This window comes from Pelobates fuscus, chromosome 5, assembly GCF_036172605.1.
Source record: "Pelobates fuscus isolate aPelFus1 chromosome 5, aPelFus1.pri, whole genome shotgun sequence".
In the NCBI taxonomy this organism is placed as follows: Eukaryota; Metazoa; Chordata; class Amphibia; order Anura; family Pelobatidae; genus Pelobates; species Pelobates fuscus.
The window spans coordinates 130,304,456-130,332,003 of NC_086321.1; the positions used below are offsets into that span (position 1 = coordinate 130,304,456).

Genomic DNA, 27,548 nt, shown 5'->3' on the forward strand with positions numbered 1-27,548 from the left:
TGCGCACTAGAGACAAAATGCGTTATCTGCGTGTCTCCGTTGCACAAGCCTGCTGGCATTTTAGAATTCGTAAAAATGGCGGCCGCTCAGCAATATGTAAGGTAACGGGAGTCCCAGAGTGAGACGCTGCAAGTTGGCATTATAGCCTCTGGTGTTTAGAACTCGCAAGGTGGTCCACTCCTAGCGCCATGCTGCTACTAACCTAGTCACTGATGGATGACGTGCAGCCCGGCTGGGTGTCCTAATTCTCCCTGGATTACTGAGCTCCATACAGTACTTTTTCTCTGATTCTGCCCAGAACCATGAATGAGGAAGGTATGAAAGCTAATACTATCACTATTTGGGAAAATATATCCCGATAAATAAAGCACAGCTAGCTGGGTTACTGTATATCACTATTGGGCCCATTGAATGGGATAATTCATTAAATTTTATTTATATATATATATATATATATATATATATATATATATATTAGTAATAAGAATCTTCACTCAGTGTTACAGTATCCTGGGAGTTCTAATAATGTATGCATTCCATGTCACTGTGTCTGGGATGTTGACCTGTATAATTATAAAGTGACATGATGTCATCCCACCATATGATCTTCTTACTGTAACACTTTCTATGATAGTACATTCATTCAGATTGTAATATCAACATTTATACATTGCTATTGGTAGATTTGAAAAATGAATAGATTATAGATTTGTTATATGCATGTATATCCTAAATATGTCTATATGATTGAATTAAATATGTATGCTATAGATTTATATAGCGATTAGGGGACTGTGAACCCACACAATGCCATAAATGAAAAAACACAGGACTCCATGTCATGATCATTTGCTTTTCAATAAACTCTCTCCATTATACAAGATTTAGAGGTTTATGCATTATTCAATTGCTGCTGTCACGTAAATTGGATGTTGAGCAAGGAATTTCACATTCTAAGTCATCCAGAAAATGTCCCCAACTCTTAGTCTTTTCTGTCTTGGCTGATTTTGTTTAAAATCACTGGTCAGTTCCCTTCAACTCGTGGTTAAGTGAATTAACTTACTTGTGATTTATAGGGTTGCTGACAAAACCAGGAATTGACCTAGAAAGTTTCATTATAAAGCTAAAATAACTATATAAATAAAAAAAATCTTAATTTTAGTAATTCTTTCAACTCTGTTGCTCAGGCCCCAATCTACAATTCTCACTTCCCAATCTAGTAAATAAATACATGCATGTGTCTATATGTATATTTTTCTTTCTCTGTTTAATCCTATGATCTTTCCTTCTCATCAACTCTGCAGAATCTCACAAGGATTTCCAGCACACAATCTTAGCTAATTTAACTGCCCAGGTCTCTGTCTCCTTCATCCAGCTTCCTCCTCCCTACTGTGTTTGTTCTCTGCTTTAAAATTTAGCAGTAGCCTTACCTACTATGAGAACTGTGCCAATTATGCAATAAAGTAATTTTTATGTTTTCAGACAAAATATTGAACTTTGGAAAAGTTATGGATATTTTCATGTTAAAATATTTTGTGACAGAAAAAGTCCAGCACGTGTGCGGTCATTGGTTCTTTAATTGCAGCAAAGTGACTACTGGCTGGCAGAGTATTATTGGAGGCGTAGATAAACAACATAGGCCACAGTTAAACTTCCATGAGTTATTACAATCTTACTGGACTAGTATTTCTTTATGTACTTTTGGGAATTGGCGTTATCCCTGCCGCAGGCACCCAGTTTGTGTTTCTCCACAAAATGCAGTAATTTGTTGCGTTATACAATTTTCCTGACACACATACATTTTTTATTTTGTTAGACGTCCTTGAGTATTTTAAAGTTCAGCTAAAAGAAGATCCCAATGTAGCTACTGCCGTGGCAGCCATCAGAACGTTACTGGAATTCCTGAAGAAAGACAAAGGTACATTTTAAGTAAACTACAGCTGTCCTGCTGCTATGTATGACTTTTCATAGACAATTCCACCCAGTGTGGGCTATGGGTAGACAAACATTCAAACAAAGTACACCATGCCTTCTTATATTATCTCCAGGGTCCATCTATAGGGATATATTTGGGGTATTATTAGTGGCTTTGTAAATTTTTATGTTTTTTATTGTTATTTTGTGCAGCTAATAAGAGAAAAACACGTTATTGGCTTGTGAGGGATCTATTAAATTGTACTATACTTATTAAGAACCTCTTGTAGTAGCTTTTAAAAGAAATGCAAAACATATGTAGCTTTACTGCCCTAAAGGAAGTCCAGTCAAAAAATATCTTCTCACTAAGAAGGATGGCAATGAGACGTTTCCTAAACATGGAATCCCCTAATGGTGGGAGAGGAACACTGTAGATTCACTAAATCCTGGGTTTTGGCATCTGAATTAGACCCCTGTAAAACATTACAGTGAAACTCAAGCGCACTTGGTTCTTGCTTACTGCTACAGCATTAAACCATTTTTTTTTTTGCAGGTGGCACTATTCAAGGCCTAATAGGAAGTCTAAAAGATTCAATTCAAACCCTCTCTAAAGTGGATTCCTCTGTCTCTGTTTCTTCCGGAGGAGAACTCTTTCTCAGGTTCATTACCCTCACTGGAGCTGGAGAGTTGGAGAACTCTGTAAGTCCACAGATTGCGTGAGTATGATTAATATATAGGCAGTAATGGAGTTCTCTTGTCTACAAGGATGTCAGTCTCCGATCAGCTGCCACTATGGCACGAAACACCTTAGTGTTGTAATTGAGCTCCTGTACTCGACCAGAGTATCTCCGTTAGTTTCCCTCCTTTTTGCTGCTCGCATGTTCAGAGTGAGTTTACCAAGCACAGCCGTGTTCCCAAGCACCTGTCGAAACTTGATGAAGGGTAAAACAAGCACACTTTATTGGGACACAAACACATATTTACCCTGTCTCAAATGTATATTCACCCTGAACGGAGTGATTACCAGAATAAAATAATAATTCCTCAATCTCCCCGCAGCCCTCAGATAAGTCCTTTCAGAGCTGTAGTAAGGGGAAAGCGGGACCCTCAAATCCCCCTGATGGTAGAGCCTTCTAACCAACAGTATTCCCAAATAACTCATCCCCTCTGCCACCGGCTGTCCATAAAGCACCCTGATTTGTACTTCTGGTGTTCGATCACAACCCAATTAAATATTGTCCGGACTGCAGCTGTTCTCCAATCCAATGTATAGTTCTATGCGGTCAACTTGTGGGGGTATTGTGGCAACCAGGTGTCCAGTATCAGGGGCACTTAACCAAACTGTGCCTAGCAAGGCCAGAACTGATTTTTAGTCACAGAAAAGTTGCCTCTGTGACAAACGTCATCGATCCAATGGTCCACCTTCTTTGTGCAAGGAGAAACTGTACAAAATAAAGGTATTTTTCTTTTCATAATGGCTATGAAAGCTTTTTTTCTTTTCTTTATACAAAGCCCAGCTTCTACCTTGAATTGTCAGGGACATAACAAAAAATGGATAATGGTTAGAGCAAAAACGTAAAAAAAAAACATTAAAAACTATCCCTATACCGATTGTAAATTGTATAAAACCATCCCCTTACCAGTTGTAAACAAACAAATCTTTTCTAATCCATTACTTTACCAGTCCTTGGCCATCAAGCTATTCAGACCCTTTGGATGATGTTGAGATAATGAACACCATTTTCATATATTCTTTTTGTATTTTCCACTCCACAGGATTATGCAAAATGTAAAAACACGATGAGTGAAAGAGGGGAGCTGTTCTTAAAGAGGATTTCACAGTCCAGAAGTAAGATCACAAAGCTTTGCTGTCCGTTCATAAAGGATGGAGCTGTAAGTAGTTTTCATGTTTGTGTAGTAAAAGTTAAAACAAGTTATAACTTGTTTGCCATTTATATGTTTGATTGGAAACCTCACACAATGCTTTGTAGCTTCCTCAATTTTTATTTATTTAACAAAATATACATATACTTTCCTGGCATATAGCGGCAGTACCTGCAGGATGTTCTACTTTGTGGTGTACGAGCAACTTCTGTAATTACAGAGATGAATCAATGCATGTTTATGGGGAACGCCCAGCATCTCCATGCAGAGCGTGGAGATGCTCAACGTCCGTGCTGCACGCTGCCCGCACTAACACAGGAAGCACCGCTAGTGGCCGTTTGAGTGACTGCCACTAGTGGTGTTACTAGACAGCAATGTAAAAATATAAATACCGCCTCTCCTCTGAAAAGGCAGTGTTTACATTGAAAAGCCTGCAGGGACAGGCTATAGACACCAGAACCACTACATTAAGCTGTAGTTGTTTTGGTGAATTTAGTGTCCCTTTAAATTAGGAGAGGTACTGCCTCCATACAATGAAAAAACAATGTATGGTAAGTAAAATGTCTGTCTTCTTTTTAACAATATAATAACAAAATATGAAAACCAAGGAATAAATACAGAAGGTGAAGGATGTAATTCTCTGTATAATGAATGGAATTAAATGCTGTCAGCTAGCTTGGAATGGATGTAATGAACCATCATGCAGGCTACAACCAGCAGTGTGGATGTGCTTTAGAATGAATGTAGGCATTCTGCAGAGGTGGAGTAGTGGTGTTTGGGATATGAAGTGAGAACATAAAATATATGCCAACAGTTCCATTGTACGTTTTGTAACTTTTTTCATTTTCTTTATTTTTGCTTTGTTCCATGTTCTTTATGCTGAACATTGGTTGCTACTAATTTATCTCACTGCACTTGATTGTCCAACTTTTAAAAAAGACGAACAAATACATCATAGGGGAATCAGAGGAGAACACGTTGCCGTATGGATTGGGGATGCAGGCTGGAACATTTCACTTGAATTAGTTCATACGTTTTCTGTAATATAATTGTTCTGCTCAACTCAATGTTGATGATGTGTTGAGTTGACTTTGCAGTTGCACTATTCAGTCCATTCGTAGAATTTCTAAAATATTATGTTAAAGTCAAACAAATATATGTGCAGGGAATGATGTTATTGTCTGCATTAACTAAGACGACTACATAGCAGAATTTATTTGGTGCTTAATAATCTGCATTTACTTTGGCTTCAGTGTACCCTACTAAATTATATTCACAAACTATCTAGAACGGTATGCTTTAGGTTAGAGTATCCCTTCCCTGTTACCAGTGCATCATTGCAGGACCCTGAGAGGATAGGTCCCACAAACTGCATTGATCTAATATTGCTGGATAAACTTTCCAATTGATGTAAAAAAAAAAAAAATGATAATTTTAAAAAATATTTTTTTTTCTGTTATAAGTATTAAAATATTTTTGATAACATTAAATCATTTAAAAAGTTTATCCAAAAATATTAAATCATCTAGAATAAATTAAGGCCTTGGTTATGACCTGCCAAAAGGACAGTGTAGCAGACTAATTCAAATTATGGCCAAAGCTCCATTCTGAATGAGGATCATGAAGCTCTCAATCCGCTGTGACCGTGCTGTCAGGTGTTCATTTCACAGTAGCAAATGTTGTACAAGTGTTGAGGTATGGACCAGCTTCTAGTAATTGAACTGTGTATTCATACCTGGCGATGACTGTTGGCATCATTGCACTGAGGATGTGTAACAGCAAGCATAGCACAGTGACCTTCAGTTGGGTAAGCACTGGGTCAAACTATAGATCACTTAAAATAGAAGCTCTTTGTGACGAAATGTGAATAGGTTGCAGCAGAAAATGAAAACTATGTAGAACAGGGGGGGGGGGGGGGAAACATCTATGGAGCCGTCCAACACCCATATAAAGAGTTCGATGTCCCACAATTCCCTGCATGAATGGTATTTGTAGACCATGTCACATGTAGCCTTTACTGCTATGGTGAACACTTAGTGTGCAACAGAGGTTTAAACATTTTTATATATTTAGTTTTTGTCTAGATTATATTTTATTCTTAATTTACTGTATTGCTCATCATTATAGCAGCATACTGAAAGAATTTTGCATATGAATGATATAACCTCATGACAACTCAGTACATGTTCATAGGCCTCTCCCACAATTTGGAAATATGGAGGGAGTAATCAACTTCACTGATGTTTATTGCTTCATTCTGGCACTATAAAGACGAATTGCAAGGCAACATTATTATAGCAGTGCCCGACAGTATGTAAAAGTAATCTGTATCCAGGAAAACATTGTGGATCTGTTAACTTACAGGCTGATCAGGCAAAGAAACAAGTGGACAAACATATCTAGAGTATCATAATGTAGCTGCCATTTAATTCTCTTTTCTCTATTTTTACAGAAAATCTTGACCCACGCTTACTCCAGGGTGGTCTTAAAGGTGTTGGAAGAAGCTGCCGAAGCAAACAAACGTTTCAGTGTCTATGTCACAGAGTCACAGCCAGACCATGCCGGGTGAGTAAGGCTTTTCACATACAGTTTTAAGCCATGTGGAGAATCTCTAACAAAAAAATGTTTTTTTAATTTTCTGTTGTTGTAAAGCATACTTAGTTTGTGTGCTTCCTTGCAGTATTTCCTATGCGTGATCATTCCAGAATCCCCCCACTGTTTGGTACTCTGTGTACCAGCTACCATTAGGTTAGGGACTGTTTGCACGGTTTTGAAATGTATTCTGCCAATACAAAGTCTGAAAGATATTTTACTGTAAGACTAGAACGTCCCACCTTTCTTACGAAGTATGTAGCCTGACTTTACAAATATAATCAGCTTATATCATGGTAAAAAAAACTTTTTTTTTTTTTTTTTTAAATGTTACTAGGAGAAATATGGCAGAAGCTCTGAGAAAAATGAAGGTCCCAGTAACGGTGATTCTGGATGCTGCTGTGGGGTGAGTGATGTCTAATTCACTACATTTACTGGAGACTTGGAAAGTTCCACATTCTAATTTTGAAAATTCTGTTCAACAGTTATATAATGGAGAAAGTAGACCTGGTAATCGTGGGAGCTGAAGGAGTTGTGGAAAGTGGGGGAATCATTAATAAGGTAATTAAACAAATATATAATAATGTGATATATATATAGGAATGCTCAGCATAATGTGCATTATTTGAAAGAGGGCACATAAAATATATATTTAATATATTGAATAAATTGTTTGTTTCTTTCCAGATTGGTACTAATCAGATGGCAGTATGTGCCAAGGCTCAGAATAAACCTTTTTACGTAGTGGCAGAAAGCTTTAAATTTGTCAGACTTTTCCCTCTCAACCAAAGAGATGTTCCAGACAGGTTTAAGGTGAGTTATACTATGTAAAAATTAACCCAATGACTGTATATCTTGTAGCAATCTGTTCTTTAAAGATCCTACTTAAAAATGTAAGACTGAAGTATTGTTTAGAGCTGCTAATATTAAACAGGACTAGTCACCTCCTTCACATTTTTAGAATTATAAATGAATTAGTGCTGTCTGTCCCATAAGAGACTGTCATAAACCTTTTAAATAGGGTGTCAGTAACACACGAATAGTTATTTAGATTACACGAACAAATGGAAGAAGATAACCCATTAGACAATGTAGCACTGGTTTTTGCATCCTATTGAAGACAAAGCAGTGCGTATTTGAAAAAGCTGCTTATGGTATCTGCAGAAAGAATTCCTATCAGCTCCCACCAATCTAAGCATTAACCTGATTGGGAAAGGGGGTATTACATTAGAAGGCTATATTGTTGGCCTTTGTCTAGAAAATCCACATATGACAATTTCCTATACGCTGTCTAATACATACTTAAAGGAAAACTTTAGTGCCAGAAAAAAAAAGAGTTGATTTCCTGGCACCTGTGATTTGTAAGCCTCCAAGGTGACCGGTTGCCTGGGAGCGGAGGCAGGCAAACATCTCATGGAGAGCTGAGGGAATCGGGGGGGGGGGGGGGTGGGTGGCCGGCTCATGGAGAGCTAAGGGAGGCGGGCAGCTGATTACGGAGGTGGCGAGGGAGCCATCACCTGCGTGCTCTGCTCCCTCACCCTCCATAAATGCCGGGAACTGGAATGACGTCACTTCATCTCCCGCATTATTAACCCCTTAAGGACACATGACATGTGTGACATGTCATGATTCCCTTTTATTCCAGAAGTTTGGTCCTTAAGGGGTTAAACAGAGCTCTATAGAGCAGGCAGCGGGCAGGAGCCCCACTGGACCCCAGCACTCCAAAAGGTATGGAGGCTGGGTGAAACCTTAAAATAATACAAATAGTTTGTGAGTGTGACCGTGTGTGTATATAAAAGCATCGCTATGGGGAGCTTTAACCCCTTAAGACCGCAGGACGTACTATGCCGTCCTTATTTTGGTGGCTCTAAACGCCGCAGGACGGCATAGTACGTCCTGGGCGGTCTTCAGCCCCACGTGGCCGGCGGAACATGGCCGCTGCAGATCGCGGTCGGGGGGCATGCCTGGCCCCCCAGGCAGCCCCCCTGTGCCTGGGGACCGCGGTCTGCAGCTTCCGATCGCAGTGACAGGCTGTCACTGCGATCGGTATTTACCATGTGTCAGCCGATTTTAAAATCGGCTGACACATGGAGCCGGCGGAATTCTCTGCAGCAGATCGCGGTCGGGGGACATGCCTGGCCCCCCAGGCAGTCCCCCTGCGGTCAGTGACCGCGATCTGCAGAGTATGATCGCAGGGAGAGGCTGTCTCTGCGATCTGAATGCAGAGACAGCCTCTCCCTGCGATCTGATCGCAGTGACAGCCTGTCACTGCGATCAGAGGTTACTATGTGTCAGCCTATTGGCTGACACATAGTAACTGCAGGCAGGATCCCCCTGCAGATCGCGGTGGGGGGCATGCCTGGCCACCCAGGCACTCCCCCTGTGGTCAATTACCGCGATCTGCAGGAGGTGATCACAGTGACAGCCTGTCACTGTGATCACTGATCCTGTGTGTCAGCCAGTGATGTAAAATCACTGGCTGACACTGTCTCTGCCCCTCTCCTCCCCTATTAACCCCTTAATGTAAAAAAATAAATAAATTAGAGTTAAAAATAAAATACACTTACATCATTTATATATATATTATATATATGATCTATATATAATATATATATATATACGCACACATTTACACATACACTAAGTGTATTTTAATATTTATATATATAATTATATATATATATATATATATTAATATCAAAATACACGTAGAAGGATATTGATTAAATATATACATAATTATATATATATATATATTATAATAAAAAAATATGTAAATACGTAAAAAAAATTAAAATAAAAAAATAAATAATTAAAAATATATATGTGTGTAATTTCGTTCTAACTGTATTTTGATAATATATATATATATATATATATATATATAGATATATAGATATATAGATATCAAAATACACGTAGAACGAAATAATATACCCAAGTATATACGTATACATCACTATATGTATACCTATATATAAATAAAAATAATAGTAAAAAAATTATATACATATATATACATATATATATATATATATATATACACACACACGTGTATATATAATAATTTTACATATATATTTATGTAATAATTTTACATAATTAGGTATCCTAATTAATTACAATTAGCGGGACCTGCCTAACAACCCAGGCCGAAAGTATAGGGAATTTAATTTGCTAGCACTATATTTAACCCTATAACTTTCCAAGACACTATAAAACCTGTACATGGGGGGTACTGTTTTACTCGGGAGACATCGCTGAATACAAATATTTGTGTTTCAAAACCGTAAAATTTATTACAACAATGATATCGTCAGAGAAAGTGAAATTTATTGCCTTTTTCGCACACAAACGGCACTTACACTGACGATATTTTTGCTGTCATACTTTTTACTGTTTTGAAACACAAATATTTGTGTTCAGCAAAGTCTCCTGAGTATAACAGTACCCCTCATGTACAGGTTTTATGGTGTTTTCAAAAGTTACAGAGTCAAATATAAGGCTTGCGTTTCAGTTTTTTCACAATGAAATTCGCCAGATTGGTTACGTTGGCTTTGAGACCGTATAGTAGCCCAGAAATAAGAATTACCTCCATAATGGCATACCATTTGCAAAAGTAGACAACCCAAGGTATTGCAAATGGGGTATGTTCAGTCTTTTTTAGTAGCCACTTAGTCACAAACACTGGCCAAAATTGGCTTTCAAATTAGTTTTTTGCATTTTTCACACACAAACAAATATTAACGTTAACTTTGGCTAGTGTTTGTGACCAAGTGGCTACTAAAAAAGACTGGACATACCCCATTTGCAATACCTTGGGTTGTCTACTTTTGCAAATGGTATGCCATCATGGGGGTAATTTTCATTCCTGGGCTACCATACAGTCTCAAAGGCAACATAACCAAACTGGCAAATTTCAATGTGAAAAAACTGAAAAGTGTAACATGCTATATTTGACCCTGTAACTTCCCAAAACACCATAAAACCTGTACATAGGGGGTACTGTTTTACACGTGAGACATCGCTGAATACAAATATGTGTATTTTATTGCAGTAAAAGCAAACAGTATTATGACATTCACAGTTAGAATGTCACATAGAACTAAGAAAATTTAAAAAAAATCATATTTTCTCTCATTTTTTTATATTTTATTCATATTACGTTATGTTCCATACCTAAATATTGGATGTTAAATGAAAGCCCTGTTTCCCCTGAACAAAATGATATATAATAAGTGTGGGTGCATTTAATATGAAAGAGGTAAATTATTGTTGAACAGACATATAGTCAAAATCTGTGGTTTGTTTACATTTTTTTTGGTTCACAACTTGTACATTTGGCTGCGGTCTTAAGGGGTTAATGTAGGTGCTACACACTGCAGCCCTGACCAAGGAAGCACCTCTAGTGACTGTCACTAGAGTGGTGACTAGGCAGCAATGTAAACATTACCGTTTATCTGGAAAGACAATGTTTACATTGAATGGCGTGCAGGGACAGGATATAGACTTCAGAATAACTACATTAAGCTGTAGTGGCTCTGGTGTATATGGTGTGCCTTTAAAAAAAGTTTTTAGCTGGGTCCTAGATTCCAAGCAAATTTGTCAAGCCCTGGCTTAACGCAGGAGTTTTTAAAATATGTGCTTCTAAACAGTGTAGTAGAACTCATTCTGCCTGGAAGAGCATTTTAGAAAATTAATTCACTAATGGTGCTCTTAGGCATGGTATCTCTATAGCTAAAGGAAGGTGTTATCACCATGCACGGATAATTCTCCTGACTTCAAAACCTAACCCTTGGGGGCGGGGCCGGGCTGCCGAGCTGCATGGCAGCAAAGCACTGAAGCTCCGGGCCTGAGCTCCAGAAAAAGGCACTATACCCGCATGCAGACTGCCCTATAACTGGATTTTTTGCCATAATGTCATGGAGAACCACATAAGCTATAACCCGATACCAGATTATCGCCAACTACATACTGGACACATTGAAACGGCCCACTCCGGCCTACACGACAGAGTCGGCCTGGATAAAGATGGCCGCTGGGTGAGAACCAGCAACCGATCCTCTGGCCAGATAAGGAAGCATACCAGTCATGTTGGCCCCCACGAAAAGCCGTGCCGGCTTGCGATGCGGCTCTGCTCCGCCCCCCCCCCTACGCCGCCCCCCCTCGACGGACTGGTGGTCGTGGGGGGCGGACATCGGCCTCAAGTATGCGGCCGGCATCGGGTGAGACGCGGGAACACACTCCTCAAGGGACCCACGCGGAGCTGGGGAGGTGCAGGGAGCGGACAGCCGGAGGACTTTTGTGGTGGGGTCCAACGGAAAGCTTGGGCTCCCGAGTGCCCACGGAACTGTGGGGGACCCGACCGGTGAGCGGAGATCGGCATGGGGGTGAGGAAAGGTGGCCTGGCGCCCCAGGGACAGTGTGGAGACAGCACCATGAGGGACTCCCCCAGACAAACATGGGGACTAACATAACCAACCTGTCGATTGATAGCTGTTGATTGGTATCTTGACAGTTGCAATTTTTTTTCTTTTTCTATCCTCTTTGGTTTTTGTATTTAAAATTGCTATGTCGGCCTGAAATGCCAAAGAAATATACAGGGCACACTATGACGCCCATAGGGGCCAAGGATTGATGTTGTCTGCCGTTGCATACTTAATGGCTTCCTGTTGCTTGATAGCCTGTAAAGTCACTTATTTCCGCATACATGATAGCCCGATAGCTTCCCTGTATCCTAAATGCACAGCAGCTTAAGAACTGTTATGCCCCTTAGGTTAAAAGTTGGAAAGGGTTTATATTTGTTTAGCAACATATACGCTGTTTATGCTAGGGTGCCCATAAAGGCTAAATGTTAGATGCAGATGATTACAGCATTCTAAATAGATACTGGTCCTGATCTGCTTAGCATCCAGATTGATACATACCTCCGTGCCCTCACCCCTACCTTCAAAATGATTATGCCCTACACGTTATACACGCAGCCTACTCAGGCCACATCTTACACTATACAAATATCCGCTGTTCATCATAATTTCTCACCTCTAGACTAGCACGCATAAAAACGTTTTTACTACTGATGACTTACATAACCAGCTGTTGACTTGGGTGACGAATATAAGCATACATAAATCTAGGCAAAGAAACGACCTTGCCCACTGAGTTGTAAATATGAGTTACCAGCCTTGACGGTTCTACATTCATTTCCAGGCACGCCTCTTCTGTGATTAACTAACCGCAGCTATAATATTAATAGACAGGATTTATTTAAACACCTAGAGGCCTGGCTAATGTTATACTCCCGCCATACAGGATTAACGCACTATATGTTTAAGCGGATATATGAGCTTATATACAATGCATACAGTTATGTCTTTGTTTTCTTTGCCTTATTGGTTTTCTCACGCCCACAAAGCGCAGTTCTGAGATACTTAACCATGCAGCTTAACACCCGCGTGCAGCTAGAATAACGTTAAATAGATACAGTGTGCACAGTTGGTGCCGTTATACCTGCAAATGCATTCCTATAAAATATATGCATGTTCGAATGTTCTGATCAAATCGCCTCTGCGATAATCCGCATCTACTTTTATGAACCGATACTTAAGCCTCTGCGTAGGCGACTGTACGCTTTAATGAAAATTTGTTTGATACGTGAACTCAAGACACGAAACCAATAAACATATTTAAAACAAAACCTAACCCTTATAAAACTGCACTAATCCCTAAACATGTCTCTTCTATTTCAGTATAAAGCAGACACACAACAGCAGAACAAGGATCTTGTAGATGAACATCCTTGGATCGATTACACCTCCCCATCTCTAATTACATTACTTTTCACAGACCTTGGGGTCCTGACTCCCTCTGCAATCAGTGATGAGCTTATCAAACTCTATCTATAATATTATAAATAAAATCTGTTCGTAATATATACAGTGTTTTTTGGATTATTGGGACAATATTACTTTTAAATTTAATGTTTTTATTTTGAGAGAACATTATAGCAAAGTTGTATTAAAGGCTGCTTTAGTGGTTATGATGGTGGGAGTACCTTGGTGCTATCCCCCTGTACTAGATCAAAAAAACCAAAGTTTCTGCCCCCTTTACCTGAATCCCCACAAGGCACCAGCTCTCCTCCACATTAGGCTTAAAACATTGGCATCTTCAGAGCTGAAGCAGCCAGATGCAAATTCTGCTGCTCATTGATAGTCAGAGCGTCAACGGACACAATTTACAGAATTGACATCAGCAAGCCTGGAGTGACTCTGCAGGAGGTGGGGTTACAGCTCTAGCAGCAAGGCATTTCATAACCAAGCACTGCACATACAGACCAGGTCCCATGACCATTTCGTATCACTGAAGTGTTCTTGGTGGTTGGAGTAACTACCTTTCCTGTGCAAATATTTTGCACTTACCCCTTCAGGGCTAGATTCTGTTATCACATTTAATCTTAACACTCAAAATCTGGCTTTGATAAACATTGAAACTGGAGATTAGAGAACTTTTCACATGAAGAGCAAAGTAAAAAGTTTGTGATGGTATTTAAAATCATGTTCACCATAATACCAATAAATAAATCTGGTTTATGTACAATAAGAGGATTCAAAAAGATATGCATGGGAATGTTATTTTTCCAATCCAACATTTAAAATCACAAAAATTGATTGCAAAAATATTTACTTTACATAGGAAGTGATTAGGTTGGCATGGATCACAGTTCTCTACTTTATCCAAAAATGTCAGGAACACATTTAGACTCCTGTGAATTCCAACATTTAAAGAGTCACAGATGTCCTTTTCACATTTCCCAATAGCCAAACACCTCAAAGTGACTGATCACAATGAGTTCAGGTGAATACATTCAGTCAGAAGGTTCATCTTCTAAAGTCTTTTTAGCTGAGGTGGAGAACTCCTTTTCAAACTCTTCTTTTGTGATTTTACCCTTCTTCAGCCGCTTTAATAATCTGGTGTCGTGGAGCAGTTCATTCACATCCTCATCATCTATATCCGATCCCTGTAATATACAAGAGGAGGCAAACACATGAAGACAGATACTATTTAAGCAGACGGGCAGTTCTGTCCTAGATATTAGATTAACATTGTGGCCCTGCATTCAACCGGTTTTGTTTGCCCTCTTTAATGTACCTATCTACTGTCAAGTTATATTTTGTTGGTTAAATAATGGTTACGTTTCATTTTACCCAAAGTGAGTGCATGTTAAGTCTGCTAAAATTTATTGTTGTACAGGTATACAATCTCTAAAAGTACCGTGCAGTTCCCTTGCCATTTCTATACATGTTAGGCCACATCATTTTGGCTAGTTTCACCTCCAATGTTCAATTCCCTTGTGTAATTTAATGAAAAACACCCAATCAAGAATACGTCCTGTTATCATATTAGAATTATAAAAATATAGGAAATACTGCACTTCACCTCTTGATTTTTCCTTTTCAGTGCGGTTTTCTTTCTCTTGTCCTTTTTAGCTTTCTGTTTGGACCAGGATTTGTTTTTTACAAAACTTCTCCTAGTCTCGCCAACCACCTTCCTCCTTTCCTGCAGCATCTTCTGCCTTTGTTTTTCTCGGTTCTTGTCTTTGTAAGGGATGGAGTTCGTATCGATAGGGGCAGGGACAAAATCTGAAAAGTCTTTCCCTCGTAGCTCTGGCATTCTGGGCATTTTTAGAAGACCAAAGCCACGGGCAAGAGAGGAGAAATCCAAATCTGAAATGACATAAGTAACCATTAAAAATGCGTCACCTGAGTCTTTGAGTACTATTGCGTACATTCTATATATTAACTTAACTCATGATTTGGAGGTATTTTAACTTAAGGAATTATGACAATTCTTTTATAACTATCGACCCTTTAAACATCCAATATCAAAATGGAATGTGCCACTCAGTTCTTAAAACTTTGGGTACTTGGCCTCTAGCCAGGCTTTATAAGTTTTAAAAGTTACTCGCCTGTGCAAGCAAGGTGTGTCCATGGCACAGCAAATTTCTACTTGAATTTCTAAATTTTCGCTAGCCAATGGCTAGTTGTGAGTGGAAATTTTGAGCCCTGGTACCATTCATTGTACAGCAGCAGGTATAAAATTGTTAAGGACCAGATTGTATGGATGGCATGTAATATCTTTGGGCCTTAAGGGGATAGTTGTCGTATTTTGGTGCCAATTAAAAACCCCACTTTGTGGATTGCTTTATGGCATCTAGTCAGCCACTATGAAACAATAAGTCATCCATATGTTCTTCAATTTCTTAGACTGATTTGCAGTTCTGGTGATCACACAATTCTATGCACTTTTTAGTCCTTTTAATTACTACATCAAGGAACCCACAATATCAATATATTGTCACTTATGTATTGTGTATATCTCAGCAACCCTTGTGGCATTAAAACAATACAAATTTGCATATTAAGCTAATGGACAGATCAGGATTAACACAATACCTTTTACCCGGAAGATTAAATTGCACTCGTGCTTGGCATAAGCCTGGACAAAAGACACAAAGGCTTTCATTCCTTTATCAAACATGGCCCGGTCTGATGCTGCCAGGGACTTCAGTTTAGGTAGATGGTCCTGAGAAAAGGTCAGCTCTGTCATTTCCTGCAGTGGGCACTTTGGGGGAAAAAGTGAATAAAAAAGGTAATTAGTAATCAAGCAAAGACAAAAAAACATGAGAATAAAATGTACAATGTTACTGAAATTGCATTAATGAATTAAGCACTAGCATAGGTTGCATAGTTTAAGAACTGGAAAACAACCAGGAAGTGGTGGAGGAGAAGCCTGCAGCATGGCTTCTGTTTCTTACTGAAGTTTTAAAAACAAAGGAAGCATTTTTGTTATGCCACTTATATTTCCTCATGTTAGCAGTTGATCTAGCAGAAAGAAATTATCAGATTGATTTGCATTTCCTTAGGTACATTATGAAATATGCTATTAATGGGAGAGCACAATATGTTGCTAAATTATTTTTTTACTAAAAAGGCACAGTGGTGAATAAAAGGGAATGTTTACCTTTTGATTTATTGAAAGAAATTCAACATATGATTCTTCCATGGGAAGCAAAAACACAAGAGCACTGCCATGATGACCAATCCGGGCTGTACGTCCACAGCGGTGAACAAAGGCACTGAAAGTAAAGGATGCAGTCAGAGGCTCTGATCAGAAGCAGATTTATATTTTAAGTAATACTCTAAACACCATAACCACTACAACCCACTGTAATGAGTTTGATGCCAAGAGTGCCAGGTGCCATCCCAAGAGAAACAGTTTTAGCAGACTTGATAACTTATGTGGGTGCTCACGGCTACACCTAGTCTTCTCTGGCAGGATAAGCCTGACTGCTCTATTGAGTACAGCAGGACAGCACTCACTGGCTTGGAGCAACTAAGTGCAGTCCAACATGCTTTTCTCTACAAAGTTATCTGGCTTCTGTTGAAATAGATCAGATGCAGCTTTAATTCCCAGAGGACCTAGGTAAGTTATCAAACAAACTATTTGAAACAAAAAATAGTCCATCATTTTGCAAAAATCACATATCGATTTATTTAGTTCATAGCAGGAAGCACACAAGTAGCAATGTTTTGGCTCACACAGGAGCCGTTTGTCTGGAAACCAAATGGTTTCATTTTTTTTTTTCTACAAATGAGCTAAAACCAGCCTGAGAACTAAGCGGGTACCCACCGAAGGGCAAGCTATTAGAGTTGTTTTGTGTTCTCAGTATTCTCTTGCATCTTGTTTTAGTTTGCTAACAAACGGTCTATGGTCTCTCCAATTTAAAATGGCTATGCAGATGTGGACCTGTTGCTAATAGTGCATAGAGGAGTATCAGGCACACCTTACTGATGAGGACCAACAAGGCCATTTGTGAATGCAGCAGTATATTTGCATGGAGTTTGTGTGTGAATGCAGGTGTGGTATTTGAAAAGAATGTCAGTGTGTGTATATATAGAGCTGAATATTTGCATGGAGTGTGTGTGTATGTATATATATATATATATATATATCCAATAAGTAATCAGCACTCCCAGGACTTGTAAATAAACAAAAATACTTTACTCCATAGTCAACGTTTCAGCTCCTCTCAGGGAGCTTTCATCAGGACAGCATACAAAAGTATATATATAAAAACTATAGGACAGCTGGGTACTCTCCTAGTCACAGTCACAAAAAGTAATACTTGCCTAGGTGCCACCCGCAATAAGCATATATCAAAATAGAATCAGGGGTGCACTCACAGGTGTTTTAGTAAAAAAAAAATAAAAAAAAAAAAATTGTGGTTTAGCCCCTTAAGGACACATGACATGTGTGACATGTCATGGTTCCCTTTTATTACAGAAGCTTGGTGCTCAAGGGGTTAATGGAACAAAAACTTCAGTTACATCTGTGATATGCAATCAACGTTTCGACCCCTACAGGTCTTTTTTTAAGATCTTGAAAAAGACCCGTAGGGATCAAAAGGTCGATTGTATATCACAGATGTAACTGAAGTTTTTGTTCCATTAAACCACCATTTTTTTTCCACTAAAAGACCTGTGAGTGCACCCCTGATTCTAACACACACACACACACACACACACACACACGTACGTACGTACGTACGTATTAGTGTGGAAGGTCAGTGTTCAAATAAATGCAGTGGCTTCAACTAGTTGAAAGGTCAGTGTATAAACAAAGAGGTCTGTTTGCACTCAATTCATCTCCACTTATTACAACCCTGCCCACTCCATGTCAACAACCCAATCTACCTCCACACTGTCTGCAACTAAACGCTACCCCGAACTGCATGTAGTAGCCCCTTCTCCCTATCCTGATTGCCAGTAGTAATTAATATGTTCTCTCTGCCCCAATCTTTTCCGTTTGAAAGTGGTTAGACAGCAGTCCCCTGGCAAATGTCCCACTTTTAAGAGTCAAACTGTTTTCAAATGGTTTGACACTTACCTAGGCTTCTCACAAGCAGTGATCCAAACCTGTACAGATATCACTAAGTTCCCCTTTCTCTTTAGCAATATTATGTCTGTCCAACCTTGGACGGAATTCCTTGGTTGAAAAGTGTCAGCTGACACGTTCAGCAAATTAATTTCCATACAAAGACAGATTATTATTGCTAATGCGGAAGTGGGAACTTGGACTTTAGAAATATCTGTGCAGAGTGGCTGGACTGAGGCAACTGTAGGTCCCAGGGAAGTGTCTTACTGGTGAAAATGGTCTGACTCCTTGCTGTGGGACTCCTGGCACCATAACTACTACAGCGTGTTGTAAAGGTTATTGTCCTAGGTAGTTATGGTGCCCCTTTAAGGAAGTTCGTAAGCACTTACCTTGCACTGCTGGGTGGATCATACTGCAGTACCCAGTTTACTTCAGGGATGTCAATACCGCGAGCCATCACATCAGTGCATACTAAAATACCACTACATGGGAAGACACACAGAGAAAAGGCTTCTTCATACATCACATTTTATATAGACATAAATTTGTAAATTGCAATTTTACTATACAGCAGAGAGTTGCCCAGTTTACCTGTCCAACTTCCTAAACTCAGCAAATATTCGGTTGCGCTTGTGTTTCATTTTTCCATGAAGAGACATCACCTTTACATTCTTTATCATTGCTTCTAGGGCCTTCCCATAGTACTCCACACAGGCGCAGGTACTGCACAAACAACAGGATAACAGCACTGTGTGAATATAGAGAGATGGCTGAAAGACCGCATCACAGCTTTATAAAGAGACATACCTGAAAAACACTAGGTGTTTTTCCTGCTTTCTCTGCCGCAGGAAGCTCACCAGATAGTTGAATTTTTCATGTGATTTGCAGATCTGCGAATACAAATGAATCATACAAATTAACTTACACACAGATGTTTGGCATTTTAAAACAATCAACAAATTGGATTAGTTTGTGAAATACACACTACTTTTCTTTGTAAACGGTAATTTTTTTCCCCAAAACTATTTTTATTGTGAATGTATGATACAAAAATATGGCACAAATGACAACTTAAAAGTAGTCTCGGACCTTTGACAGTAGGAAAGTGATATTCAATCTGTTACATTCACTATTTTGTAGTTTTTTCAACATAAACAAAACAGAACAAAACAAAATAAGATTTACAAAACCAAATAGTTCATTGTTAATTAGCAAGCGGTTGAGCTTTAACAGTTACCAGTAGGAGATCAAAGGAACATCATAACCATTGGAACATCATAACATGTTCAACCACCGCCAACTCTTCCAAGATACCACTTGCGTGGGTCAGAGACTACGATCTGTTATTGCTCAGGACAATGAAACATACGTCGGGTATGCAATAGTTTGCGTTTCAACAGATAAGAGCAGGAGAAGGTATACCAAAGGAGGTCCATGGTTCAAATGCTCCGTTACACCATCATCAAAGTAAACGGTCATTTTGAAAATTACAAGACAAAGAAAAGTATAGAACAACTTTGACAAATGACTAGAAAACAGAGGGTGTAGAGAGCAATGCCTATGAAGACAAAGAGGAATATGTAAATTGAAGAGTAATAGAAAGTAAGAGAGAAGAGTGATGGTGAAGGGGGTGGGTTTACCATGATTATTTAGGCTGAAAAAAAGACCCGCATGCATCAACTTCAGCCTTTCTATTGGGCACTGGGAAGGAAGTCCTCCAGACTTTCTCTGCACATGACAACAGCCTTAGAAATTCAAACCAGGTCAAGGTAATTTTTTTCTACTCTCCCAAGCAAGGAAGTAGTGAAAGGTTCTATTGTGGAAATGTTCCAAACTCCCTGCAGCTATTGATGGAATGTAGGTGACATCACTGCCACCACAGAGTAGATGGACTCTTCTGCAGTGGCATTTCGGCTGACTCAAACGATGAGTAATTTGTACTATTGCCAAGTGCAGTTTTTCCAAAGGCAAACAAGGACAGCTTTACCAAATATGGAGAATTGAACCAACAGCATCCTGTACTCCCAAGTCTGATTGTCAAAATCCTGCTCTGATTTACATCCAAAATAGGAATTAAGTAGGATGAGGAAGAATCGTTATACATACACAAAAGAAAATATGATTCAACAATGGAAAGAATAAGAAAATAAATTATAATGTAGACTCCAGATGTGTAAGATCCTGCTCTCTGTCACATTAATAATAATAATAAAAATAAGAGTTACATGAAATAGAAATCCCAAGTCTGATGCAATAAATAGGAAGTGGAATGAAGGCAGACAAGGGCAAGAGCTCACCATATAACAATTCTGGAGGCGTGTTGGGGTCTTCTGGGTGTTTGTTGCGGCAACACCTTTTTCCTTTACAGTAATACGGACGGGATTCCGCAAGCCGGCTCTCACCAGATTCTCTAGCTCCTGAGTCTGCGTGGCTGAGAACAGTCCAGTTCTCCTCTGTTTTGGCAAGTATCCAAGGATGGTGTTTAAACTGAAACAAAGGTAAAATACACTTTTAATTGAAGGGACTGTGTAACAGTAGGAAGAATCATGAGAGATCTCATCATTTGAAAGCAGTAGCACCTTGCTTCAAATCCCATGTCTAGAAGTCTATCTGCTTCATCCAAAATAAGGACTTCCAAGGTTTTCACACAAGTAACCAAATCCAGCCCATCAGCCTGTCTTCTGAACATGTCTTCCAGTCGCCCAGGCGTGGCCACAATAATGTTTCCTCTTTTAAAGACAAAGGGGGAAATTAGTGAAGTAATCTATCACAAGGATTCATAAATGGAGACTTAGGTCTAGAATGATGGCAAATATTACTAAAATACTTTCTCACTGTATAATGTTGCTATCTCTGAAACAGAAATATGTAAATAATTAAAAAAGAAATTGATCAATATTCAACCTACTACCTTTTCCCCACTGATATAGCATGCAGGTTTAAGGTAAAAACCTAAAATGGATTGCATGTAGAATAGCAAACAGAGCCGGAGTGGGAGAGGATTTAACTAAGGGGCACGATGATGCCATGTTCTATTCACAGATCCCAACCAGTGTAAGATATGAAGCTTATACCTAAAGAATACAGAAAGCTTTTAAACAATTGTGATTATGTCCGTGATGTCATTTAATTTTACTGCATTTTTGGTAGAGGAATGGAATGAATACAGGGAGAGAATGTTTTCTCTTTGTCTCTCATCAATCTTGTTGGAACAAACATAATATCATTAGATGTAACATTTTGGGTAGACAAGTACAAAGCATACCCTTTCTCCTTAAACTTCTGCACATCTTCAACTGGATTACTCCCCCCGATAAGCAGAATCTGGCTGGATATAAATCATCACAAAAAAAAAAAAATTATTTCTGTGCAAATAAACAAATGGGTGGTTTTGAAAGAGAGTCAGTAATTTAACACAGTAACTTTTCACATGCAGCACTAGGGAAGCATTGAATTTCAATATGCAATAGGTTGTTACAGAGACTAACCAGTAGCTACTCTAAGAAAGAACAACAGTTAGGAATCACTTTGATAAAAAGAATTTCCAGAGTGTAGTTAAACTATTCAATGCACAATCAATTAATGCAAGGAAAGGGAATGCACTTAAATGACTTCTCTAATGATAGAAATATCAACATGTATTCCCACAGTAAGAGTGTTTTGTTAAATTACAGGGACTCTCCAGTGCCAGGAAAACAAACCTCTCCCTCCCACCCCCCCATCCCAAGTTGCTGAAGGGTCCGCCCACGCGCCTCCCCCACCAACATCATCTGGCAGGGGGAGACCTACTTAGAATGCGCGGCCGCCGGCAAAATGCTTTCAATGCTTTCCTATGGGGATTTCAGAGACACTTGAGGTCCTTACATAGTGAGAGGACGTCCAGCGACGCTATAGCACACGGAATGTGTGCTATAAACACGGAAGTGCCCGCTATTGGCTGTCTAGTAGACAGGCACTAGAGGTGAAGTTAACCCTGCAAGGTAATTATTCCAGTTTATAGAAAACTGCAATAATTACACTTGCAGGGTAAGGGTAGTTGGCACCCAGACCACTCCAATGGACAGAAGTGGTCTGGGTGCCTGGAGTGTCCCTTTAAAGAGACACTTTAGGCACCCAGAAAACTTTAGCTTGTTGACGTGGTCTGGGAACAGTGTCCTTATTGCACTTGGTGCTGCAATGTAAAATATTGCCGTTCCAGAGAAACTGCAATGTTTACATTGCAGCACTAAGTCTGCCTCCAGTGGCTATCTACTAGACGCTTCCTTGAAGTTAACAGACTTTTGGTATGGTAACAGACACTGGACATCCTCACACTCTACGTTAGGGAGGGAGGGGGGAGGCAGAGGAAACTTTGTATTCCTGGCACTATATCATCTCTTTAAGTACTTAACGTTATGCCTCCTCCTCTTAAATAGTTAGATTTAGAGTTGTATTTATCTTTAGTCCCCCACGCACTGTAACCATTGTACCTACCATGGCTGTGATCATTTATGCCAATCCAATGTTTCCCAAAATAAAAGCAATGGGGAGCTTATTTGCATGTGCAGAGCTGCTACAATCAGCATCTCCTCAAATACATTCATCTGTATGGGGAGCGTTCGGAACCTTTATGCAGAGGGTGAAATGTCTCTAGTAGCTGTCTGAGTTAAAGCTACTAGAGGTGGCCCTAAGAAGCAGTGGTCCTTAGGGTGTCCGTTTAAAAAGTATTAAGGGAATTGGCAGGCATGTTTCTGTTAAGTTGTGTTTTATTATGATTTAACTGAAAAGAGAAATGTCTGTGTACCTACTCTGCTATTCATGATTGCTTATATCAATTGTCCATGAAACTACTCATTGATATCCAATGTATGTTTTGTATTGCTTTCTCTCTGACACTCAAAAAAATGCATTTAAAAAGTAAAAAAGCATGCAAAATGAAAATTACAAATAAATAAATAAATAAAATTTAAAAAAAACAAGCAACATTCAAAATATAAAAACCATCAGAGAATCGTATATGTCAAATTAGTAAATAAAATAAAATTTAAAAAACATGTAAAAAAAATAAAATTTCTCTGAATGGCGTTATAGTCAATTAAGCTAATGAAGATTTAAATGCATTATAATACTAGGTTTTAAAATTAAATTGTGTTCTGCAGAAGAATAAAGTTGCCACTATACATAGAACCATAGATATGACAATTTCAAAAGTACTGTTAAAAAGAGAGAAGTGACTTACCTAAACTGTGGGAAATGTTTAGTGAAATAAGAGATCACCTCGTCAATCTGAACAGCAAGCTCACGGGTTGGGGTAATGATTATCGCTCCAACCTGAATAGAGAAACAAAAAAGCAGCAGTTGTAACTTTGCTTCTATCTAGAAGATCAAGGTTAAATAAATAGAATCCATACAATTGTCCAACAAAACAAAGTCAGAATTATTCAATAAACTGTGAATTGGCAGAAACTGTGGTGGTTATGGTGTCTTTCTTTGCGTATGGTTACACTTTTTTGTTGAGATCTGCCAGGAGCGGGTCACCTCCTCAATAGTGAGGCACGGAGCTACCAATCGCTCTCCTGAGCTAAATCCAGCCTTGCAGGACTAACTTATTGCCTGTGGCATCAGCTGATCACTGCTAGTCAATGTGCTAAGCCCTGCACGATCAGGCTTAGCTCAATCCAGAGAACCTGCGTAGATGAGGTGATGGTACCTGGGCGTTCCCAGGTGAACAGTTACTACTTACACTGGGGGACACCAGTCATCATAACCACCACAACACACTATAGTAATTATGGTGCTAGGAGTGCTCCTTTAAGTGTACAATCTTAAGGGAGTCAATTATTAGCAATAAAAGTAGCCTCAAACAAGTTAAAAATGGTACATATAGCTTTCAACAGTAAAGCTACTACAAAGTTATATTTTATTTCTGTTAAATAGAATGTCAAGTACCTGAAGCACTAACAATAATACTGCAGATTCAGTATGTTTTATTATTAAAGCCCATTGTCAGTTTCTTAAGTGCTGCTTCACAATGGCAGCTTACGCAAATTAACATGTACAGGGCAACCTATTTCAGTGTTGTTTGTGAGGGGGCAGGTTAGACAATATAGCTGCAAAACTGCATGAATCAACACATGAAAGAAAAAGAAATTATGCTTAACGTGATGTTTAGTATAATAGAAAAAAAACAAAACGACTTAAAATAACATCCACCACCTGGTTCGTGAGACACCACACTTACAATTAGTTGTTGCTAAAAAATAGAAGAAACCAATTTGATGGAATAATCATAGGTCACTGTTTGTAATACTCTTCCCTCATTTAACAAAATCTGGGACTCATAGCTTTATTGCACCTCTAATTACACGTTCTTGTATTGAATGTATGACATATTGCAGCGGAATAACCCTTTTTTTTTTTTAAATTAGACATGAGCTAACACAGTGATATTTAATGTACACCTTCTACTCTACATTATATTGATGCCTTGCATTAAATACGCATGCAGAAAATACCACAGGTGGGTATGGATGTGTGCTGAGAAGTATGTATTGATGTTATTAAACACAATTACTAGAGCTACCATGATAGTACCTGACTTTTCTTTAATTTCTGTTCTCTTTTCAGAAGAATTTCCAAAAGTGGAATTACAAATGCCAGAGTTTTGCCACTTCCAGTTATCTGTGTGAGACATACAAAATAAATACATTTAAAAAAACCTACTATTGCACCACAATTATTTGACTTAGCTCATTCTATGCATTTGATGAATGCTGGGTACATCAAATCAATTAAGTGAAGGTTGCTGGGAGCCATTCTACCCTCCAATCATCACATTAAATTTATTTTATTGATTGGCTAATAAGCTTAAACACATTAGAATGCTTCAGCTATTGTCCTTTATCATTAGCTAAAGGGTGAGTCTAGGTACCTTAAACACTAATGCACCCAGTAGTTGTTATGGTGCCAGACAGCCTCTGGCGCCATTCCACAAGTAGTCAAACCGTTTTGAACAGTATTCAAGTATTTAACAGGATCCTCCAGACCTAAGCGGTTCAGCCACTTGTTCTGATATTGCTAATTCCTTCTGCTGCATTATATAAATCAATTCCATGTTTGGTCATGACTGATATGTCTAAAGTTCAAGGGGAACCTGTCATTTAGCTATATCTGAAAAGGAGGCCTTGTTCAGGATAGCATCATTTTACATGAAGCTTGAAGCGGGCTCTACCACCCAAAGGAAAAAAACTGTATGCATGCATGTCTTGATAGTTTTCCCACCATTAAGGCCGTAGTGGCCAGGAGTACTTCAATTAAAATGTGTAAGCAGGTTACAGCTTCTAACATTGTCAGCACTACTGTGGAGTAAGACTGGTAACAGAGATAGATCTATGCCTCTGGATGATTATTTTAAAGTGAAACTGCCATGGACTGGGATTGGTCACTTTTTTACCCCTGGCTAGAAAATACTTTATTAATCAAAATCATTCATGCTATATAGCAGCCCCACACTTACCGCTTCTGCAGCAATGTCTTTGTTCTTCATAAAAAGAGGAATTGTTGCTGACTAGAAAAAAAGAAATACAACTACTAAATAGAAGACCAAGTAAATGCAAGTGCAGTCGGTAATTATAGGTCTATGGAAAATGCAATATACTTTAAAATAAAAGGCAAAGTGTACTTATCATGCACCTATTTCCCAATTAATGTAATCAATTGTTATTTCATCTGAAATTGTATTATACGATTCAGTGATTAGTGGATGCCCAATGCTTGCTTGTACATTCGTTTTGCTTTTTATGTATCAATGCACAGCCATCAATATACAAAATTGCTAAAGTTATGAAATGGAGTTGGAAAAAGAATGTAATTTGAGAGGTTTTACAGCTCAATTATATTGCAGTTGTTTTCAATTCTCTATAATTCAGTTTTAGAAAATAAATCCCTCTGTATTGTAAGTAAGCATGCTATACGTACATACTGAACTCTCAGATTATGGATTTTAAAACCATATGCAAAGTTTAAATAATAAAGATTTGATATGTACTAACAATATTACCAGTAGATAAGGTTATATGTTGCCTCTTTGAATGTAAGCTGTAAAAAAGGGTTTTGCAACACAAAACTACAAACCAATTCACCAGCTGCAGAAATATAGAAACTGGTGAGAACTCGTCTATTAAACCACAATCATTATTTTCAATTCTATACTATATGAAACACAGGAGCAATTTGCTTGTCCTTGTTTATTCTCCCTCCTGTGTCAATAACTAAATTGTGTTAAATTAAAGAATAGGGGCGATTACTTTACCTTCAGATATACAGTCCTAGTGTTAAAGCAATGCAGCAGGGAAGTGAGAAATATGCTTTATGTACATACAAAAGTATACAGACTAAAAGGGTCCAATAGAGGAGGAAAAGTCTCAAGGAAGAGAACTATAACCCACAGTGAGTGAGATGATGGTACACAGTGACTGCACTCAGTCCAGCAGCAATCCTTCCCCTACCTGAACTGGAGTCATATGGGTGAAGTCCAAGTCCCTGAGCGTTTGGAGAATATTTTCATTTAACTTTTGAGGTAAAGAATCCCACGTTCCTTCAGTTACGTTATCCATGTTTTTGCAGCCAGTAAGTGAACACGTGCTTCCTGTCCGCGCGAGTAACCAGTTCCCGCAGCAACACGAAACCAGAACATTAGGTTCCGTGCTGAGCAAGTAGTAAAAAATGTGACATAAACCAGTATTGATTCCAATGTTTTTGTGTTTTGTTTAGGTTTTGTTAAGTTGGGACCTCCACTTCTCCCCCCCCCCCCTTTTTTTTTTTTAATATATCTACATTTGATTTTAGTAATATGGCTACATTCAGATGTGTAGGTACCATAGCTATACACAGCATTTTAAAATTATTTCCATTTAATATTACGTTCACTTGTGTCTCTTTTGAATGTATTAGAAGGCAGGGGGGAGGAGGAAGGAGAGGCATCTGAGGAAGAAGGCGCATGTACCGTGTTTCTCCGAAAATAAGACCGGGTCTTATATTAATTTTAGTCACACAAAACACACTAGGGCTTATTTTCATGGTAGGGCTTATTTATTTACGGTACCGATATGTACATTGAACCCCCCCTTTAATTAATCCACCCCCCTTTAATAAATCCACCCCCTTTAATTATTCCACACCCCCCTCTAATTAATCCACCACCCCTTTAATTAATCCACCACCCCTTTAATTAATCCACCCCCCTT

The 27,548-nt window shown here is 38.8% G+C and overlaps 2 protein-coding genes across 2 annotated transcripts; one reads left to right on the forward strand and one right to left on the reverse strand.

Moving 5' to 3' along the window:
• Positions 1-184: 184 nt before the first annotated feature.
• Positions 185-13,324, forward strand: EIF2B1 (eukaryotic translation initiation factor 2B subunit alpha). The gene is made up of 9 exons (XM_063457001.1): positions 185-315; positions 1,817-1,918; positions 2,468-2,613; positions 3,691-3,807; positions 6,251-6,363; positions 6,728-6,796; positions 6,876-6,951; positions 7,078-7,203; positions 13,140-13,324. Exons 1-9 carry the CDS (start codon positions 303-305, stop codon positions 13,293-13,295), a joined length of 918 nt encoding a protein of 305 aa, XP_063313071.1. The 5' UTR covers positions 185-302; the 3' UTR covers positions 13,296-13,324.
• Positions 13,325-13,882: 558 nt separating this feature from the next.
• On the reverse strand, positions 13,883-26,942 carry DDX55 (DEAD-box helicase 55). The gene is made up of 14 exons (XM_063457002.1): positions 26,811-26,942; positions 25,820-25,870; positions 24,898-24,984; positions 23,543-23,634; positions 21,590-21,652; positions 20,904-21,053; positions 20,622-20,811; positions 19,132-19,214; positions 18,916-19,047; positions 18,714-18,806; positions 16,411-16,525; positions 15,843-16,011; positions 14,827-15,113; positions 13,883-14,407 (listed from the first exon to the last, which is right to left on the reverse strand). Exons 1-14 carry the CDS (start codon positions 26,916-26,918, stop codon positions 14,255-14,257), a joined length of 1,773 nt encoding a protein of 590 aa, XP_063313072.1. The 5' UTR covers positions 26,919-26,942; the 3' UTR covers positions 13,883-14,254.
• Positions 26,943-27,548: the final 606 nt, after the last annotated feature.

Excerpts from the sequence above, each read along its gene's own strand:
- EIF2B1 (XM_063457001.1), top strand. Across the intron at positions 1,919-2,467 it reads ATTCCTGAAGAAAGACAAAG|GTGGCACTATTCAAGGCCTA; the intron begins GTACATTTTAAG and ends TTTTTTTTGCAG. Across the intron at positions 3,808-6,250 it reads CGTTCATAAAGGATGGAGCT|AAAATCTTGACCCACGCTTA; the intron begins GTAAGTAGTTTT and ends CTATTTTTACAG.
- DDX55 (XM_063457002.1), bottom strand. The coding sequence starts at position 26,918 with ATGGATAACGTAACTGAAGGAACGTGGGATTCTTTACCTCAAAAGTTA. Across the intron at positions 16,526-18,713 it reads GATCCACCCAGCAGTGCAAG|TGCCTTTGTTCACCGCTGTG; the intron begins GTAAGTGCTTAC and ends CTTTACTTTCAG. Across the intron at positions 14,408-14,826 it reads TGAAAAGGAAAAATCAAGAG|GGATCGGATATAGATGATGA; the intron begins GTGAAGTGCAGT and ends TGTATATTACAG.